General features: G+C 39.3%; 1 protein-coding gene across 4 annotated transcripts in view; it reads right to left on the minus strand.

Moving 5' to 3' along the window:
- LOC133648655 (kelch-like protein 29) overlaps window positions 1–18,940 on the minus strand; it is a 575,830-nt gene that overhangs the window by 100,224 nt on the left and 456,666 nt on the right. For all 4 annotated transcript variants that reach the window (XM_062044945.1, XM_062044946.1, XM_062044947.1 and 1 more), the window contains 3 exons: window positions 14,581–14,777; window positions 8,180–8,292; window positions 2,782–2,928 (listed from right to left, as the gene is read on the minus strand). In XM_062044945.1, the coding sequence (XP_061900929.1) occupies window positions 2,782–2,928; window positions 8,180–8,292; window positions 14,581–14,777 (457 nt within the window). The remainder of the gene's footprint in view (window positions 1–2,781; window positions 2,929–8,179; window positions 8,293–14,580; window positions 14,778–18,940) is intronic.

Genomic DNA, 18,940 nt, shown 5'->3' on the forward strand with positions numbered 1-18,940 from the left:
ATTTGAGGGCTTTTTTTTGGTGATTTTTAGTGGGGTTTTTTTGTATTTTTTTAAGTTTTGCTAGGTCAGTATAAGTCCAAAAAAAGCAATGGACAAGCAATGTGGTTTGAAACGTTCAGGAAGTATCCGCAGCGTTGTCAATACTGCTTCCTCCCATCTCCCCCTTTCTTCTGCTGATCACAAAACAAATTTATCTGACAAGGTAGACTTGGTTTAATTTATTTTATTCTTAATCATTGTAAATTAAATAAATGATAAATGGGTTATACTTGTATAGCGCTTTTCTACCTTCAAGGTACTCAAAGCGCTTTGACAGTATTTCCACATTCACCCATTCACACACACGTTCACACACTGATGGAGGGAGCTGCCATCAAGGCGCTAACCAGCACCCATCAGGAGCAAGGGTGAAGTGTCTTGCCCAAGGACACAACGGACGTGACTAGGATGGTAGAAGGTGGGGATTGAACCCCAGTAACCAGCAACCCTCCGATTGCTGGCACAGCCACTCTACCAACTTCACCACGTGACTCGGCTATTAAAGTTAAAGGGGAACTGCACTATTTTTGAAAATTCACAATCCTTATGTGAGACAAAAACATTATGTCTTTCTTTTTTAATGCATTCCAAATCCTAAATAAAGGCTGCCAAGAGTCAGCCAACAATGCAGGTGTAGGAGATTCGATCTATTCCGACTATAAGCTATAAACTTTTATATACATTCTGTAAATATATATGTAATGTAGTAACAGGCACATTCTTGATAACATGTAACATTTACGCACTGTATTTTGGTCATTTTAAGCATTGCCGGAACTTTTTAGCGACACATTGATTTCACAGAGCGCACTGCAACGTTCACTAGTTCCTTCAACAACAACTTCTACTAATAATGGCAGACTTCATGAGCGCTACCAGAGACTACTTAGGGACATATGATGTCTTGTGTTTTTGAGCCTGAATATAGGGAGGATGAGCTGCAAGTTTTAGAAGCTGAGCAATAAACAGATAATGCTTTAGTAAAACATCCAGTAGCACTATTGCTAAATGCTAAACAAGAAACACAAACTATGAACAAAATAAAACAATCACCTACTGTACAATGTCTGCTCTCACTGGGATGCCGACTAATGGAATTTTTATATATATTTCAGCACAGGACTTGTGTTCTCCGTTTAAATTATGAATTCATAATGATCTTCACTCCTCGGGTTAAAAAAAAGTGGAAACAAACGACGGTCTAAGTTGAATTTCAAAGTTGACAACTGTAGAAGTCAAGGCATGATTTATAATCTAGAATTAACTTTCACCAACTCAAGGCGATGCAGCAGCAGCTCAGTATGTCAAAATCAGCAGTACCACTGTGATCAAGGCGCTGTGTTACTAAAAGTAGTTCCTCAACGTTAGTGCTTATAATAACAATGCCAATAAGACTTGGTTAATACGCAGGTCTCGGCATGTAAATAGAATAATGCTTTTTAGATGTTGTTTTAGAGGGCTTTATAGGCGGTATAGATGACTCCTGTATTGTTAGTGACCTCTTGTCATCCTTAACTTATGATTTAGAATGCACAACAAAGGGAAACACACGTGTTCTTGTCTCGCATAGGGATTGTAAATGTTAGGCAAAATCCCCCAAAATGTGCTGTTTTCCTTTAAAAGGTTTTATGATTTCAAACTGAGTGCACCACAGGCCTCGTGACAAAGTGTTTGTGTGTGTGTGTGTGTGTGTCTGCCAGCAGGGCGGCTAAAAATCAGGACTGTTCAGCTTGTTGCTGTTTTAAATTTATTAAATATTAAATATAATGTTGATCCATAACCCCCTTATTGGTTTTGTTTGATATACAGTAACGTAGAGCACTTTTTAATTTTGCTCAGGTTGAACATACTTTTACTAAAATATGGACTTTTCTCAAGACCCATTATTCATAATTACATTGTTTCTTATGTAGAACTTTGCTTCAATATAGGATTAGAATGATGTCTAATGTACACATACATGTATATCTAACATTGTAGTCTCTTCGTTCCTAGAAGTTGTCAAGTAAGAGCAATCATTTGTGGTGGCTTGTTAACATTTAGCCCACTTGAGGGTAATGTAATAAGACCGTGCACATGAAAGAAGCAATGCTAAATATTTCATCTGAAAGGTGAACGTTTCAAACAGTGATGAACGCGTGCCATAAAAGGTGGGCGCCAACAAGGTAGTATTGATTTTGGAGGTCTGATACGACGGATGTAGGGCAGTGCCCGCTGACAAAGAGACATTACTCACGATGGATGGCTCCTCCGCTGACGGATGGTCGCCATTTATCCAATAATCTGGCTTACATTTTTAAACAGGCAGAAAAAAGCATGTTCATGCTTTTCGTGACCAAAATCGATAACAATCTCATGACCTGAGGTTTTAACCGGGGGATGGATATCCGTCGACGCTCCCGTTTACCTTCTCGCGGATGCGGGCCAGAGTTGACGCTCCGACCTTGAGGCTTATTGATTCCCGGGAGGTTCATATTTGCTCTGCTCTCTCTCGCTGCTGTCAATATCCATCTTGAGGATATAACCTTTGATTGTGATGAACTCACTCTGGGAATCTTCTGACAAGCAAACAGCGAGTGCGGCAGATGCTTTCTCAGGAGAAACAAATCAACTCAGAAGAGAAAACAATGCGCCAGCAAAACAGGGGAAGAACAACAAAGCTGATGAAGAAGCTACTTGTCTGCGTGTTCACGCTGAGAGCCTCTTCACTGCACCAACAACGCTTCACTCTATTTGTGTTACCTGAACTCTGGAGCTGGAGTCCCGTTTGATCCATTTGATGACCGTCTCGTAAACCAGTTCCTCGGCTTTTGTGTTGAGGCTGTCGTTGGACAAATAGGCCACTAGGTCCTCCTTGGACACACTCAGGATCTCCTCCTGGCCCGCTACCTTGGGAAGCATGGGTTACAATCACCGTCAAGAGCTTCCAAAGTGAAATACAACTGGTTTCTGTACAATTCAGTTGCATAGTTTCTACTTTTCTTCCCAAAAACAAAAAACAATATTTCATACCTTAGACAGAAACTGCCATAATTGTATGGGTGAAACACTAATCAAAATCAAAAGGGTTCTTGCTCTGTCAAAGAACAGAAAATCCTTGACATTCTGAAAAATACTATTTTGAAAATTGTGAAATACTTGTGAGAAGTTACAAGTAAAGAAACAAAGATTCAAAACTAGGATTCCTCGATTACGCTTTGGACTACAGTGGTGCCTCCAGTGTTTGTTATACATTCAGTTACTTACATTTAGGGCTGCCGCAAGTATTTTTTATTTTGCAATACAGGAAGGTTACACTTTCCACCCTCCACTATTCTATTCATATTGGCCGCTTTTAGAAGTATTGATGGTAATCATTTTCTAATGATGCTATTCACGATGCCCTATGTTGCATTCATGTTATTTTGTTCCTATCTCATAATTTACTGTAATATTCTTTCCTACTTGTTCGTAGTATGTTAGTTGGCTTGTTGTTGCACGTGTTGTCCTTATTTTCTGCCTCTGTGGATCTTCCATGGACAATGTTTGTCATAAAGCACAAAAACAAATTACCATATGCTTCATCTGCATAGTTTTCACTGTACACATTTTCCAATTTTGCTTTTCTAGATCATTCTTAAAAGCAATCATGCTTTTCTCTGCACGTAATCTTTGAAATGTCTTTTTGTCAAACATGTTCCCCTCCCTTTAGTTTACGTCAAAGATTGTAAAAACTGGTGGATGATCACTGATGTCAGTTATTATCAATAAGCATTGCCCAGTGTCCTGTGACTCTACTTGGCCTTGTAATTTTAGGATATAAACTCATGCTATACATTGTATCAATGAGTTTTGATTGATTTCAGTGAAGGTTGCCTTAATCCACTCCTCATTTCAACACTTGATTGAGGTGTTCTACATATACAGCTGATACATAAATGTGTGCTTTTTTATGACATATTTCAATGGTTATACATTCTAAAATATTATCAATAGCAACATTTTCACCACTTTGTAGTTCAGTTTCTTCAACACGTACACCGCAACTCCTCCTCCGTTTCTGTTGTTTCTAATTTAATTTATATCTTTCCAGAGCAAAATCTATTCCTTTTTTAGCATCGATCCATGTTTCTGAGATAGCAATCACTTTGAAGGGTTTGTGGAATTGTTCCAAAAAATGCTTTATGTTGTTGTAAAATGATAATGATAAATGGATTATACTTGTATAGCGCTTTTCTACCTTCAAGGTACTCAAAGCGCGTTGACAGTCTTTCCACATTCACCCATTCACACACCCATTCACACACTGATGTCGGGAGCTGCCATGCAAGGCGCTAACCAGCACCCATCAGGAGCAAGGGTGAAGTGTCTTGCCGAAGGACACAACGGACATGACTAGGATGGTAGAAGGTGGGGATTGAACCCCAGTAACCAGCAACCCTCCAATTGCTGGCACAGCCACTCTACCAACTTCGCCACGCCGCCCCTGTAGTAGTAGTAGTTGTAGTTTGCATACAAGCTTCTGCAGTTGAAATGAATAATTGACAGTTAGTTGTCATATTTAATGTCGCTATTATATTGTTCATCCATCCATTCATCCATGCATCCATTTTCTACCGTTTGTCCCTTTCAGAGTCGTGGGGGGTGCCGGTCATCTGTATGATGAAAATAATTATTCCTAATGTGGGAGAAAAAATATATATCTGGATTTATGTCACTTTCCAATTTCTGGCTTTAATGTTCAATATTGCAAAAGCTTTCCAATTCTATATTTTCCTCTTCAGCAAATTTTTGCGTTGCTTCAATAATGTCCAGGAGTGTAGATGAATGCGCTCTTAAATGGGACGGCGTGGCGAAGTTGGTAGAGTGGCTGTGTCAGCAATCGGAGTGTTGCTGGTTACTGGGGTTCAATCCCCACCTTCTACCATCCTAGTCACGTCCGTTGTGTCCTTGGGCAAGACACTTCACCCTTGCTCCTGATGGCTGCTGGTTAGCGCCTTGCATGGCAGCTCCCGCCATCAGTGTGTGAATGTGTGTGTGAATGGGTGAATGTGGAAATACTGTCAAAGCCTTTGAGTACCTTGAAGGTAGAAAAGCGCTATACAAGTAGGGATGATACTCGAAACCGGTTTTCCCGGTTGTTCGATAAGAAAAGAACCGAGTCCTCGGACTCGAATCCCTTTTTGAGAACCGGTACCCGTTATCGAGACCACTATAGTAAAGAAAAAGAGTTGGTTCTTTATTCGAATCCCTCGGAACGAATCCCATCCCGACCAGAAATGCCCCTTGAGACATCACAAGAATTTACGTCACGTAGCTCAGTCATTAGGCGCAGATAGGGAAAGCAGGAAAAACAATGGAATAATAAAGTTCAAAACAAAAGGTATAATCCAATGAATAACTTTACTGAGAGATTTGAGCAGGGTACAAACACATGACGAACACTTTTACGACCAACCGGAAACATAGCAACCAGGCTAGCAACGCACCTCCTTTACGGCAGCTGTCACAACGTTCTTAAAGCAACCGCAGCACATACATATATATACAACATATATCTCCCTTTTTCAACTTTTGTTTCTTTCCTTGTAAACAAAACAAAATCACACTGTATATGTGTTGTCTGTCTAATTATAAATAATGCAGACGAGGCGTGTTGGCTGAGTTCTTGACGTTTACTTTCACGGGTGACGACATGCAACAACACTTTTCGGGGCTACCGCGCATGCTCGTCACTCCCATTGCATGCTGGGTAGTGTAGTTGTTATATTCCCTAGCTCATAACATCACATCTTTCCCCCTATAAAGCAAGATTTTAACTCAATAAAGTGTATTTCTTTTTTTAGCTTTAACTTTTCATTTTTTAGCATTGTAACCACATTTGCAAACAACTTTTCTCTTCATAGAATTTTCTTTCAATAAAGAAATAAAGTGCAAAAATGTCAAAGCATCATAACAAACAGTTATGTCAAATAGCAGCAGAAGTGCACTTTTTGGAGAGCTGTATTATTTTCAGTTTTGTGCCCAAGGGACTGATTTTATTTAAAACTATAGTATTATTTATACACCTATAGTGATCACAGAGACAGGTTAATTTTGTGTTACTGTATATATTTGTTTTTCTGAAAAATCCCACTTAATATACTTTGGGTAACAACAGTCAATATTTATTTTTTTTATTTTATTTTTTTAGGGGGGTAACAGTCATGATTTATTTATTTATTAGATTTTATTTTTTTCTTATATAATAAAAGTGAGCTTTTGTTAAACCAAATATTGTGTGTTTTTTTCCATATACAACAACCTATCTGGACTCGATAAGAGAATCGATAAGGAATCGGTTCGATAAGAGGATTCGATAATAGGCTCAAACTCGATAATTTCTTATCAAACATCATCCTATCATTTATTTATAAATCCAGATCTCAATGTTCAGTAATCTCTTCGAACATAGTAGCGTTGATGTTGAATGTAGATGATTGTTTTCCGTCAGACTTCATTATTGTTGTCGTCGTTGTCAAAGCGCTGTGAGCTTTAATATTTTTCCAGATCCTTGATGTCTTTGACAACATGTACTCTTGCTTCTGGACCTCCATTCAGCTTGATGTAGATTTTGCATTTGGTGGTCCAAGTTCCCTGAATTTTTCCCTGCTTTTCTCAAGTTGCATGCTTTCTTGGCGATGTCAGCATTGAGTTTAGTTAATTAATGTACACATTTGTATCCTTCAGCCTCTTTCCTGTTTCAGCAGTGCAATTGTGCATTGCCTATTGGCAAGTTTCATGAAAATTACTAGAGAGGTGTTGTTGTTGGTACCTTTTAGTGGGATGCATGTGTCAATGATGTTAATATCGGCATCAATTTCCTTTGATTGCAGAAAGTTTACCACTTGTTGTTGAGGCGACATCCATATCATCTGGTTCTCCTCTATTATCCACGGTTCTGGCATAGGATCAAGGAATACTATGCAGCTTTGTCACAATAATTAATTTGTGTATTCTTATCCTGAACCATTTAATTTATGATATTCTTTAGAGCAATGTTATCTTGTTGCAGAACCTTCATTTTGTGTTGCATTGCTATATTTTCTTCTCGGAGGACCTTAATCTCCTGTTGCATGTCTGTTTGCTCCTTAAGGATATTCATCACATTATCTTTAAAATCACAAAGCTCCCCTTTCAAGCTGTTAGTTTCGGGAAGCAGGCTTTCTACGTATGCTTGCTTGTAGGCCTAGCATATGTGCTTTTTGATCTGATCTTAGACTTGCCATCTCTGTTTTCACAGTGGATTTCAGGTTGTCTATTTTTTGTAGCACCTGTTTGCAGAATTTCATTTGATGAGACCGAATGTTCCAAGGTTTGAGATATGTTACGTAACTTGGGTTTCGGCATTGTTGCTATAGCAGCCCGCTGATTTGCTTTTTTTCAGCAAATCTATGCCTCAACGGACGAAGAGCGGTTTGAAAATGTCAGCAAACTCTCCTGCAGCTGTAATCACAATAAGTGGTGAGGAAAACTTCAAAATCCCGGTAGCAGAAGTGAAGTATATTTATATAGCGTTTTTTCTCTAGTGACTCAGCGTTTTACATTGAGAAACCCATTATCTGCATTTAAGATACATTTAGACCCGTGTGGGTGGCACTGGTATCTTGTTCAAGGACACTTGCAGTGACTTGAATGGTGAAAGCTGGATTCTGACCAGGAAGCCCTCAATTTGCTGGTTGGGCGCCCTACCATCTGAGCCACGCTGTCCCAAAAGTGGAGCTTTTTTCTTTGTGTCCTATTCTATTGTCCTTTTAATTTTCCTGAGGGAACTCTCCTGAAGGAATCAATAAAGTACTATCTATCTATCCCGTTGACAGGAAGTGATGTATCTTGGTAAAGTTGTATACACATGTGCTTGACAGGCTCCTAAAAATGTGTGAACAATTTGGGTCGTGATTGAGCTAAACACTCTAAAGTTATAGTTAGTGTTTTGTAGAGCCTCTTGAGCTGTGTGATAAACAAACTTTGGGGTTCTGTACTTGCCCTGTCCTGTGGGTTATTTGTCAGAAAAATAATAGCATCGGAAACACAGAAGGGGTTCATGTTTTGGCACATTTTCAGCCTTTTGTGTTCAGCGGTTTAGGATTATATGATGTTATCGTAACAGTTCTGGATTTACCTCAGGGAAATTCTGCAATGCAAAAGCTTTGGCCATGTTGTGGAGCTCCGTGCAACTCATAGCCTCAGCCATGGCCAACACTCCCAGACAGTTTGCTGCCGTCAGCTGCTTCTCTGGAGTACAGGAAGAATAGGAAGAAGAAGAAGAAGAAAAATAAGAGACCGACAGATTGATTAGAACGTCAATAGCAAGATGGCACACCAGGAAGATTGTGTCGCGGCTTATCAGCTTTCCATCTGCCTCAGATGAATGAGGAGCAAGTTTAATAACGGCAAACACCTCCTGGGACAAACAAACGGGGAGGAATTGATCGCTCGCAGAAACAAGCGAGTGAAGGCGGACAGCCAGGAGTGAGATTAGGGAGTAGCTGGACCACATTAAAGAGTCAGATGTCTTCAAAGAGAAGTGACCGGCAGGGGGGGAGAGCTCACGTCCATTAAGGTGGTACTTTCCTCTCTAATGACGCAGCTTTTCATCAAAAGAATGGAGAAAAGGTTTATAGAAGAAATATTGTGCAATCAGACAAACAAAGGGCCCGACGTGGTCAGGGACAGATGAAAATGGCCTGATTAAATAATTGCCCTGGAGAGGGTTGGCGACGGTAGCCCTCCTTTGATCGACATAGAGTGGCTCTTATAAACAAACACAGATGCCAAATCAAGAGGCGACATGTTGCAGATTACTTACTTTGACAACATTCCTTTATCAGCGTCAGCAATGAACACCATTGGACAACCAAGTTTCTGGTGACAATCACCCTGATGTTTTGGCCTATTCTTTGACCCAAATTTGGAATTCCATAAAAACTCAGTTTAAAAATGCAGCCCGAAATCTTAAGTGCATTGAATTGATCGCAACTGAACTGCTCAGGACGTCCTAGAAGACGTTTGGCTTTGCCTCTCATCCGACCTAGGCTTTTTTAGTTCATAGTCAAAGACTCGATAAGATAACTCTAGTCTGACTAGGACAACTACAGAATAATTTCGCCAAACCTAGTGTGTGTGTGACAATCATTGGTACTTTAACTTTAAAGACTAAATAGGACAACTAAAGACTAAATAGGACAACTCTAGTTAAACTAGAGCGGTCCTATCTAGTCTGAGTATGTACTGATGAAGCCTGCTCGGATAAGATTCAAAACGACTTCTAAAGACGATGAGTTGATTGTATTTGGACTGTTCAACTTGTTTCAAAGCCCACATAAGGCAACTCTAGTGAGACTAGAGCTGTGCTATCTAGTCTTTGAGCATTAAATGATGAAGCCTGTTTGGATGAAAGATAAAACGACTACGCAAAGCATAGGGGAACTCTGTCCTATCTGGTCTTCAGTCTTTGAGCATGAATTGATGAAGCCTGCTCGGATGAAAGTCCAAAACGTCTTCTCGGGGCATTGACTTGATCGTAATTAGACTGTTCATGTTGTCTCAAAGACTACATATGGTAACTCCAATCAGACTAGAACTGTCCTGTCTAGTATTTGAGCTTAAACTGATTAAGCCATTAAACTGTTTCCCAAATTTGACAATTGGATTGTGTTAAAGTGAAGAGGTCCATTTGGCCTACTGATAATACATTTATTATCATGTGACACCTCTGATGAAGGCTGCAGAGGCAAGGTAGCCGAAACTTGCCAGGTACAAACAATTTGACTATTTATGCTTTCATAGACAAACCTTTTTTATATAAATTGTATTGTGCTGTTTAATTTAACACTGCCAGCTAGTGGTCTGGCATGCACACTACAGCTGTTTTAGGGGGAGTGCACAAAGTCAAGTTTAAATTAGGGCTGTCAAAGTTAACGCAATAAAGTATCAACTACAACTTCCATTAACAGCGCACATTTTTTGGAAGCGCAATTAACGCGCAGTCATCCTTTCTGACCCTGCGGTCATTCCGTAACGTGGAAAAATTTAGCTGTGTTCAGTTGTTGAACTTGCTGTTGAGCCACAAGAGAGACAAAAATAGTGAGCAACAATGGACAAAAACAAGGGTACATTATGGGAAGCCCAGACCCAAAGCCTTGGCAAGTCGTTCTTCCAACAAGACAAGACTATGCGGGCTTGCACACTTGCATTCAGAGGGGTGGAGCTTCACTTTTGTGTTTAGATTACAGATTAGTGCACTGATATCATAAAATGTAGATTACTGTACTGTAATTTGTAATATCTACTGTAATTACTTCACTGATTACTGCTACTGTAACAGCTTTAACAAGATGGTAAGCTCAGAAGAAATGAAAGACAGTAGGCAGGAAGTCAAGAGGCACTTTTAAATCTGTTTGTCGTCAAAACATGACAAGACACCTCTTCTCAAACCAACCCCACACTTCCGGCTTCAAAATAAAAACGCTAAACTTCACAGCCGGTCTATCTACAGTAACAAAATGAAAAATGGCTTTTGTTATGATGATGGTTTGATTGTCAAATATGTTTTGTAATGTAACCTGTGATATGTCTACCCAAATAATTGCTCATACATCAGTTCATCAATTCTATGGCTGGCTGTAATATTGTGTATATTCTTTATAATATGTTCTGGTTGCTAGTCTTCAATTACAGAATGTTTAGCAAGCTAAAACTTACACTTTATTGATGAATAGTGAAGGTTAAGACATTGTCATGTAGCGATATGAACCATTAACTTGTACAACATGTGATGTACAAAATCTCATTAACATTTATTCAGTTAGAAAAATATCAGATACAGGGTTTGTACACCTTTTCCATAGCCAAATTCAAGCAGCTTTTTAAGGATTTCAATATACATTTTCCAGTTTTTCCAGTACCCTTCAAAAGGCGAAAACCAGTGTGAATCAATCCATAGCCTTGTTGTTTGAGGTCACCAAATGCTGTCTGCAGGAAAAATACAGAAAATCTGCTAAAACCTTAGCCTAACATTAAACCAGCAGTTATCATTAACTGAATGGGGCATAGAAAATGAAGCAGTGTTTCTGTAGACTATTCAATGTCATTGGTGTTTGCAAACGTGTCTCCATTTGTGTTGTTTTTCAAATTTCTTGTTCTTTTTCTTACTTACAGCACTCAATGACATTGAACAGCACGGATTGTCATAAATACACGCACCCTCAACATTTCAACTTCACTCACTTATTAACAAAACTGTTCCACATTAATATAAGGATAATAAATTAAAGGAAAATATTTTGTTTGTTTCACAACACCTCAGTCACCTTTCATTAAGCATATCTAGTCTTATAACTGTGGCTATGATAACAAATTAACAAAAAGACAAAAGTTAACTTTTTTTGCTTTCACTGAGGTAACCAGACAAGTTAAGCAGACAACGAAAATAATAGAGCAAGAAATGCATACAACAATGTTGTGTAAAAACTACAAAATCATTCATATAAAACTCAGCTCTAAGTTGTGAAAAAAGTTACAAATTATACATTACATGACCTTCACAGTACAAAGAAGTCCAATAATGGACTAATAATTTCCATCCAATGTTCATTAAAACGACAACCTTCCGGCATGATGGACCGATGCACCACTGTCCTCTTTGGGGCGTATATATGGCTCGGGCATGTAAGGGCTCGTGCAAAGCCAACAGATCAAGCTTTCATTATTAAGGAAACGTTTTTTGTTTTTTTTTCCATTTTATAATTTGCCTATTGAGTCAGACTGCCGAGAAATATGATGAACATTTCCAAGTATTTACATGCACTTCAACCAAAATTCAAGCATTTTTCAAACCTTGAAAACACAACATTACAATCCAAGCATTTTCAAGGTTTTTAAGCACCTGTACGAACCCTGCAGATAACATGACCAAACATCTTTAACGATCAAACCATGACCGTAAAAATTCATATTTTGTATTGATAACGCACAAAACTACTATCAAAACACGTACATGTAGCTCCTCTCTCCGAATGCAAGGGGTCCTTCAGCAAGAATACAAATCCTGTCAGGGATACGCTAAGGCACTGTAGGTCATTTTTTTATTGTTATAAAAGCGTGTTTATGTCCATTTTGAGTTTAGCCGTTTAATAAAGCAGAATGTGTGGTAAAAATGTCATTAAAGCAAACAAATTGTACAGTCACAGTTTTATTAATTTAATATTATCTGTCTAAGGTAAACTTAATAATAATGAAAAAACTATATCTATGTGCAGTTAAACGCGATTCATTTCAAGTTAACTATGAACAATATGCGAGTAATAAAGTTTCAATATTTTAATGGTTTGACAGCACTAGTTTAAAAACATTCCACTGAGAGTGACTTGTGTGAATTGTAGTGAAAGTGAAGTAGGTCAAAAACATGTTTGCTATTTTCTAGTGGGCGCTAACATTTGACACAATATCAGGTTCTACTGTGTCAAGGACAAACCTTCACTTCCACCTGCACCCTGTCATGTGCTAAAATGTCATGCATCTTGTCAGGGTGGAATGAATGGATGTCTCCCAGGAAATGAAGTCTACAAATGGCTTCCATGTTTTCCGTTTTTTTCTGTGGTCCAAAAAGAGAAAAACAAATCAATACATGCTGTTGCTTTTTTTCCCTGTGACCTTTGTATTCACGTTCAGTTCCTTGTGTCGGCACAAACAATTCATGGAATGAATTGCAAATGCTGACATTTCAGGCTTTTTATTCGTCTTCTAACCCAATAAAACATGTGCACGTCAGACTCCTCTTCGAAGCTCCTCCCCTTTAGTGCCTCTTTGCTTCGCCGTAGTTCAGGCCAGAAAATTTGACATTTAAGTGGCGATTGTCCCGTGACCTTTTTACAATAAAAGCCCAAACCTATCGCACGATCGGACCCACTGGGGCCAGATCAGAGTAATGGCGCGTTACCAGCTTTAGGGGGAGACAGATGTGTCCGATGAGTCGTCATTCAGGAACATTTGATGTCCTTTATGTTTGGACATAGCCATAACACCTGATGATGGTGTAGAGTCGTCCCGGCACATAGAGGAGCTTTGACTTGCATTTTTGCAGTGAATTCTTAAAAACAGCAGAGTGCTCCATATAAAGGCTCTATGACTAGTATGTTTTCAGTATATCACTAAAAACATTAGAGAGCGACTGCTAAATATGGGATCTTTGACTAGCATTTTTGAAAACGCTCAATAAAAAAAGCTGTGACCCTGTCAAATAGGGGATCTATGACTCACCTTTTTAAAGAAGGTCCTTGGAAACAGCAGTGATCCTGTCATATAAAGGATCTTTGACTAGTGTTTTTTTCAGTATATCACTAAAAAGAGCAGCCTTTTTGTAAAAAGTCCATAAAACCGCGGTGATCTTGTGATAACAGATTTTTGACAAGCGTGTTAACAGCAAATCCTTAAAAACTACAGTGATCCTGTTATATAAAGGAACTTTGACTAGCCTGTTTGAAGAATGTCCTTAGAAAACAGTAGTGATCCTGTCATACAGAGGATCTTTGATTAGCCTTTTTGAAGAAGGTCTTAAACAACAACATTGGTCTTGTATATAAACGCTCAGACAATTTTTTTTTAGTATACCACTAAGAAACAGCGGAGCTCTCCTGCCATAAAGAAGATCTTTGACTAGCCTTTTTGTCGAAAGTTCTTAAAAACAGCAAAGTGATTGTGTCATATAGGGGATCTTTGACAAGCGTTTTTACAATAAATCCGTAAAAGCAGCACTGATCATGTCATACAGGAGCCTTTTTGAAGAAGGTCCATAAAACAGCAGTGATCCGTTTTAACAGTAAATCCCTAAAAACTCCAGTGATCCTGTCATATAGAGGATCTTTGACTTGTCTTTTTTAAATAAGGTCCTTGAAAATAGCAGAGTGATCCTATTATATCAAGTACCTTGGACTAGTGTTTTTGCAGTAGATCACTAAACACAAAAGAGTACTCCTGTCATAAAGACAAGCTTTGACTAGCTTTTTTGGAGAAGGTCCTTAAAAACCGCAGTGATCCTGTCATATAATGGATCTTTGACAAGCATTAGCATAGTTTGCTTCATCCTAAATACAGGAGAGATGTTTAGCTGAACATGTTAAAAACGGATCCGTGGTGTTATTTTTTAATATAAGGGTGGAACAAACAGTGAAGAATGTAATCTGGAATCAGCACCTTTATCCAGATCCTCAGCAAAATGTCATGTGTTTTAGTGGTGCATGATCCCTTTAGCTAACTAACAGCAATCCATCAAACAGAAGGCATGTTAATTTTTTTCCCTGTAAAAAAGGGAGTGGTTTTAACAAGAATGTAAAAAAGGAAGGAAGTGAAGTGAAGTGCACGCCATGCAGGTACACTATGTGGAGAAAAGTTTTGAGACATCTTGATCCCACACCTGTGGAATTAACCTCTGACCTCCCTAATGGGCATCTCAAAGCTGTTAAAGCCTTAGAAGAGGGGGATGATCATTCATGTGTCATGTTCATGTTCCAGTTTCCTACCTACCTAGGAAGGACACGCAGACTTTGCAGAAGGTGCTAAACTGGAACTTGTTGGCGACCTCCAGTAGCGTCTTGGCGTTGGCCGAGTCGATGACAAGCGAGCCCGTGTAGACGAACTCCAGCAGCTGCTGCAGCACGTCGGCGGCGATGTTGCTCATGCTCAGCTTCAGCATCTCGCCGTTGCGCGTTTCACCCGACGACCTGGACGACCAATGGCGGCACAGAGGGAGACTGGGTTATACATCAGGAGTTGTACAATCTGGGATATCTTTTTTTTTAAATAAAAGCCACATCTGCAACAAAACTTTCGGGACAAAGTTTAGATGATTATTGCTTCGGACGTACGTGTGCACACATGAGAGGGAGGGGGGAGCACTGACACAAAGCGGGAGGAGATGTTTTGGAGGAGGGAAATGAAATATAAAGTGATAACACAATACCCTCCTCTCCAGGCTGGGGGTTTGTGCACGCTACTTTCAGGGCTGGATCACGTCGCACTCGGGCGGGATCGAATGACGGCGCTTTGCACGCATGGTGGGCGGCCGCCGGGAGGCATTAGAGTGTTAAGTAACACCTCAGCACCCATGTTTAATGTCCCACGCCAGACTATAATCCACTCAAGGGCGAAATAAATGGAATAATAACAGCGCGTACTACGACCCCCCCCACAACCGCCGACACTTTGACTCCCTCCCTGCGGCCGCGGACATCAACAATATGAAAAGTGGTCCACATTAAGATGGATGGAGGCTCTTTGCATCCGTCACTCATGGCTCTTTTCCATTTACTTTGCTGCTCGAAGCACTTGGTGGGATAATAAAACATATGCACACGGCTAACGCACACATACAGTAAACCATATTTAAACTATTTACTGAAATAATGGCCTCCATTTTTAAAAACGCTGCACTTTTATTAATTGCTGGTTATGACATCACCTTGTTTCCTCCTAATTAAAAGCATTTAAATGCTTTACTTGCGGATTTTTTAAAAAAATTTATAGAAAAAAAATCCCAATATTTATATTTAATTTTTTTTTTGTTTAAATCCGCACCTCAAATTGATTACAAAACATACTTTACATTAAAAAATATATATGTTTACTTCTTTACCATTAAGTAGGTAAAACTTTGCATGTAAACAAATCTAAAAAGAGACACCTTATCCCACCCAGAAAATGTTAATTAAAGAAAAAATGTATATATAAAAATACAGTACATACATTTCAATTAGATCTTTACATGAAGTTATTAAAAAATCCAATACAATTATTATAATAATGAGTAAAACATTTAAAAACTACATACTAAAAAGTAAACAATGAATTCCGTATTTCCTAATGCTATATTAATGCTTTGTTATTGGATAACTGTTTATATTTATCTATGAAGTGTTACTATTAAATGTATTAAAATATCAATACATAAAAAGATAGAACACGTTATAACTAATAAAGAGCGTTAGGAGAAATACATTCCCTAAACTCTCTGAATAAAGCTGAAAAAGCAGACATGGCATCTGTAAAATCGGCGTTTAGGGTTTGAAATCGTCAATGTTGTAATTACCAATACACATTAAGTCTGTCATGTTTATATAACAATGTATATTATGAAATGTGTCAAAATGAAGGGAATTCAGAGCTAACAAACCCGTTTGCATGCAGTTGAGTATAAAAAGTACCCTAGCCACTATGTGAGCAATTTTTTTTTCTTGTGTTTGACTGGACTCCAGCAACAAAAGCGTCAGTATTTAGCGAAACACACCAAACAAACAGCTGGATGGGACGGCGGGATGAGGAAGGAGCAAAAAAAGGGAGAGCACAAGAGAGAGAGAGAGAGAGAGAGAGAGAGAGAGAGAGAGAGAGAGAGAGAGAGAGAGAGAGAGAGAGAGAGAGAGAGAGAGAGAGGGCGAGGCAGGGTGAGACAGTTCCTCCACAGGGAGCCAGCAGCCATCCTTCTCAGGGAGGGTTTGTTCCATGACTGTACCTTGTCTGTCTTTTAAATAAGAGATAGCTCCGCCCACCCCCCCACCCACCCAAAAAAGACAAAAAGCGGAACCTTTGGTCGCTGCTGCAATAATATCCTGTAGTGTGTGAACTCAAGACATTAGTCGTGATTGGAAGCGCACTCAGGGAGGAAAGGAGGAAGAGGGGAGGAGAAGGACATTCAAAATAAAATGAATATATTTAAAGACATTTGTCCCTGCATGGCTGCAATAACCCAAAAGCAGTTACTCTTTTCTTTTTTTTTGTTCTCCTGCAAAGCAAAAAGCCACAAAGTGTTATTCACCTTCCCCTGCAGGCCTTTGAGCGCAGGGTGTGTGTGTGGGGGTTGTTGCAGGTGCAGGTTGGAAGAAAGAACCACTTGAAGGGAGAGGTTAAAATGATGGAGGATGGAGTGGGTGGAGCTAAAAATACAAGAAGAGCAGCATGCTCGTCAGCTTGCTCAAGTAGTGCGACCCCCGAGTGGCGTTGGAAGGCCGGGCTACTCTCAGCCGCTAGTTTGTGACAAACGCTCCCACTTGGGATGTCTTAAAGGGGATAACGACAAGGATGCAAACGCACACACACACACACACACACACACACACACACACACACACACACACACACACACACACACACACACACACACACACACACACACACACACACACACACCGGCACACACACACACGCACACGCACACGCACACACGCACACACGCACACACACACACACACACACACACACACACACACACACACACACACACACACACACACACACACACACACACACACACACACACTCACACACACTCACGTTACTCATCCAATGCTCCAGCAGCTACAAAAATGTCATTGTCATTCATCTGACAATGTTTGAACTGATGCTTACTGTCTGGCAATCAATTGATGCTTTAAATATTATTCTCAATCGACATTCAAGTCAGAAGTGTAAAAATAATATACAGGTAGAGATGTATATATATATATATATATATATATATATATATATATATATATATATATATATATATATATATATATATATATATATATATATATATATATATATATACCTCTACCAACCGATGAAACACTCAACAACTGCGAAAAACGACGTCCTTGGGAATGTCACCAGGCACGTTTATTCTGAAGCGGATTTAAATAAACGGAGTGAACCCTCGTTAATCATCCGCTGTCTTTGGCTCTGTGAGTGGAGGCGGGTTAACATAAATGTAAAGTTATAGAAATGACCCATATTAGCTCCAAAATCTTGTTCTACAGCCTACTGCTCAGAGCGCAAGTCCGCTTACCTTTGCGCAACTTCTACCTTTTGAGGAACAGATGTTGCAAAAAAACAACATAAAATAGCTGAACACGTCGGGAATTTGCAATTTTGCTTCCGTGCCAATCCAAGCGAATTCAACCAATCGGCGCTTTTTTGAGGTTGAGGCTCCAAGAAAAATGCTTCAAATTAGGGCTGGGCGATATATCGATATACTCGATATTTGTCTCTGTGCGATATAGAAAATGACTATATCGTGATATTGGAGTATACGTTCTCACGCAGTTGCTTTTAGCTGCTTTCTCACTCTTTCCTGTCTCTCCTTCACACAGAAACTTCAAACAAGCTCACCTTCTTACATACGTCACATACTGTCACGTGAGCAACGTCACACGCTCGCGCGGAGCAGACAGGTAGCAACATGGTAACGTTAGCTGTGATGCTAACAGCTAACGGTGTGGTTTGAGTGGTAATACGAGAGAGAAAAGGTGTGAATCTGGTAACAAATGGAGGAATAATTAATTCCCAAGAAAAACAGCGTCCATCGTCTGACGGTGGTGTGGCTTCAAGCGGGAATATGTCTTTGCATGTCAACATCTCCGTTCGGTGCCACGCCAACTAAATGCCGAAGCAACTATTTCCACATCAACACCGTAGGACATATACTATTTGATATGCAGCTCATTTTTATGTGACACTTATTGAAATATCTTGTGTGACATCATGCACAAAAGTGCGCTTTATTTGTTTTAAACTATTGTAGTGGCGTTTTGTACAAAAAGTGCACTTTAATTTAGTGTTGTTTTGAAATGTCATCTTAGTGACATCATTCACAAAAGTTCACTTGTAGCTTGTTTTAAAATGTCTGACAATCTTGCACTTTGTGTTTTGGAAATGACATGAATGTTTGTGCCACTGCATAATAACTGTTTAATAAATACAGTTTTGCTAAATTGACTTAGTTGTGATTTCCCTCTCGGCATGAAAGTTTAAAATGAGCATATATTAATGCAGTATGAACAAGAATGTTTTAATGTAGACACATAGAATCATCATACTGCTGTGATTATATTCAAGGCTAGGGCAAAATATT

This window comes from Entelurus aequoreus, linkage group LG04 (genome assembly GCF_033978785.1).
Source record: "Entelurus aequoreus isolate RoL-2023_Sb linkage group LG04, RoL_Eaeq_v1.1, whole genome shotgun sequence".
Lineage (NCBI taxonomy): Eukaryota > Metazoa > Chordata > Actinopteri > Syngnathiformes > Syngnathidae > Entelurus > Entelurus aequoreus.